General features: G+C 42.8%; 1 protein-coding gene across 3 annotated transcripts in view; it reads right to left on the bottom strand.

Annotated features, from left to right (window-relative positions):
- The window catches only part of RTEL1 (regulator of telomere elongation helicase 1), an 89,109-nt gene that overhangs the window by 29,223 nt on the left and 55,949 nt on the right, over positions 1–3,937 (bottom strand). For all 3 annotated transcript variants that reach the window (XM_019510043.1, XM_019510041.1, XM_019510042.1), the window contains 3 exons: positions 3,513–3,636; positions 2,354–2,504; positions 665–828 (listed from right to left, as the gene is read on the bottom strand). In XM_019510043.1, the coding sequence (XP_019365588.1) occupies positions 665–828; positions 2,354–2,504; positions 3,513–3,636 (439 nt within the window). The remainder of the gene's footprint in view (positions 1–664; positions 829–2,353; positions 2,505–3,512; positions 3,637–3,937) is intronic.

Genomic DNA, 3,937 nt, shown 5'->3' with positions numbered 1-3,937 from the left:
AAACTGTAGCAAAGAAAATTGAGGTTGGATACTGGGAAGAACTTTCTTACTAGAAGGGTCATTAATCATTGGAACAGGCTATCTAGAGAGATTGCAGAATCTCCAGTTTTAGAAGTTTTTAAGAACAGGTTACACAGCCACTTGCCTGGGATGGTTTAGTCACAAGATGAGCCTGGCTAGAGCAGGGGTTTGACTAGATGTCCTCCTGAGGTCCCTTTCCACCTTACTTTTCTATGATTCTACGATCATGTGTGCAGGTGAATGGAAATTGCAACAGTTCTATAATACAGTTTTTTTGTAATACCTGCTCATATTCTAAGAGCTGATACAAGGATCTCCTATGATATCCTACATATTCATCAACCACTCTGTCAAGGACTCTTTAGCCCCATGAGAAGAACATTAACGTCTGGGATCTCTGCAAGTTGGCAGTTAAGACTATTTCACTGCCATCCAAATGAGAGGGTACCTGCCGGACATGTACTAAAAGGTGACAAGAGGATCTTCTCCAGACAGGCCCCTCACTCCAACTCAGCCCTATGCCCTCAGTGTACTTTTTGATGGGGACTGCACTGGTTCCCACAAGCTGACACCACGCTCATTTTGCGTTAGGACCCACATATCCCCCAAACTTCAATACCGCACTTTTTATGACTGTCATTACCTTTTCCTCCCCTGACAAGCCATCTTCCTCCTCTGCCCCTTCACTGATCTTCTCACTGTGTTCCAACGCATCCAGAAGCCCAACTTGCTGCCTCCTGGAGGCGACAGACCCTTGCTCATACTCCACGCACAGGCTGGCTGCTCCATCCCCACTTGCTGACAAATCTGTATCAGAAAGACAACACACAAACATTTGCCTTCCTTCTTATACTTGGCAACTCACAGATGCTTTCAGTAACTCCCAAGGTGTGGTGGGTTATTCCTCTTCTTTTTTTTTTTTGTTTCTTGTACTGGAACTACACAGAACATTTTGGTAAAAAGTCATTTTAGCTGATCTTTCCCATCCTGGTGAGAGACTATCTACAGGTCTGGCTTCTGCATTTAAAAGGAGGACTTGCAGATGGGGCAAAATCTCAATAGTCATATTTAAAATGAAAATGGTTTATATAATGTGATATGCTTTGGGAATCCTGTGCCACTTACCAGTGAAGTTATTTGCTTAATCTCAGAGTTCAGTTTCTGCATCTAAGCAACCTGGCAGTGAAGTCTGCATATACATATTTTACTTGACACAACACTAATTTCACAGCAAAAAGACAGTGACACCACCTACAAAGTATAATCCTCTCACTCACAAGGTTGATGTTATCATGTGTAAGTGACAAATGTTATGCTGTCATCTATTTAAGCTGTCTGTCCATGAAGCATATTTTATCTCATCCTTTAAGGCCCTGATTTGTCTGGTTGGAGAGACCAGAACTTGCTGCTACAAATAGTATTACAGTAACACCAGTTTGCTACTTCTAAAAAAGCATTTTCCCTGAAAGTAAAAAAGAAATTCCCTACATTTGTTGGCTTGCAAGAAACCTAACAAGTATATTAATAGGGCAGTGGTATCACTTTGTTTTTACTTCCAATAACACAATTTGCATAGCAAAAAACAGGAAATTAACTGTGAATCGTCAATGGAAGGATCACACCACCCTCAGCCAACTGTGAAAGACTGCAATCAAACCACACAAGAAACTTGCTTCTGTTTTAATCACAGTTTTCTCTTTAGAAGTTCTGCTTCCTGCAGTCCTTTCACTGAATCACTCATGATGCAAGCCGGCTGCTTATGAAGGCATACCCTATGCATCTCTGAATCAGCTGGTCTATAAGCTTCAAATTTACCTTGCCTTCCACTCAACAGAAGAATGACATCTAGCAGAAAACAATGAAGAATTCCTAAGTATTATAACTGGCTTGGAAATCGTACTTACAACAAAGTCCAGTATTACAGTCATATTTAGAAACGGTGATGGATCCAGAGGAAGGTACCGTAACAGCATCTTATGCCGGAAATGTTTTTACCCTTTGACATCTTTTAAATCTCAAATGTTTAGATCTAATCCCTTTCTGAACCTTGTTACACTACCTGCCTCTACAAACTCTTGGGGCAACAGTTCCACAAGCTAACTGCCTGCTACATAAAATGTACTTCCTCTTGTTTGAGCCCAATATTCCCATTTAGCTCTTTGATCCACTACCACCAATCTGTGCACCATTTTGTACCTTGCCCCCTTTCTCTAACGCCTTCTGAATTCCCACCCTCCTGTACCTGCCAGCCTCTCTGTCCTGCTTTCTCCAGTATAGCTCAGAAGCTTTTGGCAGGATTGGAGACTGGTGTCTACATAAAACCTGGACCTACCTCTTCTTTTTCTCTTTAAACTAGGAACGTGAACATCCAAATTCCTGGCTTTTTTCAGAGGGAGGCTAAGCTCAGCTGAAGCAGATGATGTTGGGTCCCCTTCACAGATAGTACTAGCACAAGAGGAGTTCCGGGTTGGCAGTGGAGGCACCTGTATATAGATTTCAAAAGATTATAGGAGTCAAAAATGACTGTTTCACTTCATAGTCCGTCTCATTTTGCCATGAAAGATTCCAAGAGCAAAACGGAGGACAGCTCATCTGTCCTGCCTAACTGTGATGGTGGGTTCTGGATCTGTGCACACCTGCCGTGACTGAATTCTTAGACCTGGGCCAGGGTTATGCACAGTGCAGATATGGGAACTCAAAACAAAGCCTAGGGGAAGAGAAGCATTGCATGACTACACATGAAGACAGTGGGCAGCATCACACAATGCGTGCATTTTTAATGAATGATCCCTTTTTGATGTTCTTGCTGTAATACAGCCCCCCTTACCAGAGGTGCATTTTCTTTTGGCTCCCTTTTCTAATGATACATTAATATAAAGGCCAGCCAGGACAATTATATCACCCACTTTGATGGCATATGCATGCCATTACATTTCACCCCTGAATTGACCCTAGTAATTGTGGTGGCCAAAGGCATCTAAGTCCAGATTTGAAGACATTCCCTTAAAAGTTTATTCCAATCATTATGGCTGTGGTAAAACAACAAAACAAACAAACCTGTGCCTCAAATTTATCTGGCGTCAGCTTTCAGCCACTTGTTCGTTACACCTGTCACCCCTATTCTGAAGAGCCCTAGATGAACAACCTGGCATTTAGCCAATTTAAAACCCAGTTCTGAATGCATATGCCAAGGCGGCCCTGCAATCCACTGTGCTCTGCATCATCATCCAATTCACTTTGCTAATACCATGAGCCAGAGGAGACCTCTAAACCCACCCAACTAAAGAAGATTGCTTGAAAAGGATGAAAGCAGCTTCTCTTTCCTGTAGCTGAGTACTCCTAGTCCCTGAAACCTCAAGACCAACTCCTCCTTTTTCTGAAGGGGTGTAGGTTATATCCATGTTGGTCTAAGGACATAGGCACACAAAGTTCTTTGGGTAAATCTGATCTCTTTTATTTATTTTATTTAACCTTTTTCTGAAGACACTTACAATTTTCTGAGCAACTCGAAAGAACTGGGAGACATCTCGGACTGCGTGTCCAAAGTTGTCATACACCTTGACATAAGGGCGGACCCAGGAAGGCAGCCTGCCTCTGACGTCACTGTTTAAGAACCTGTGGAAAGTTGGAAGAGAGGAAAATTCTCCCTCAGTCAGTCCCATTAATTTAACCTCTCAAAAGGATGTGCAGCTTTCAACAAACATCTCTCCAGACAGCCTGGAAGAGGGACCCACGATTAAATAGCAAGCAGAGGAGAGAGTACACATAAATATCCTGTATGCATGGGAAGGCAAGACTTAGTTGAAGCCAGGTGTTATGCAGTCGAGCACTGTCCCAGTTTCATCCAGACAGTCTACCAGTACATGCCAGCACTGAACTGCAGGATACGCTGGGCAATCTGGTGGTTGCGTCAGAG

Source organism: Gavialis gangeticus, unplaced genomic scaffold (assembly GCF_001723915.1).
Source record: "Gavialis gangeticus isolate Ggan-Ray unplaced genomic scaffold, GavGan_comp1, whole genome shotgun sequence".
Classification (NCBI taxonomy): domain Eukaryota; kingdom Metazoa; phylum Chordata; order Crocodylia; family Gavialidae; genus Gavialis; species Gavialis gangeticus.
The sequence above is the reverse complement of the archived record's forward strand: the minus strand, read 5'-3'. Positions and strand labels throughout refer to the sequence as shown.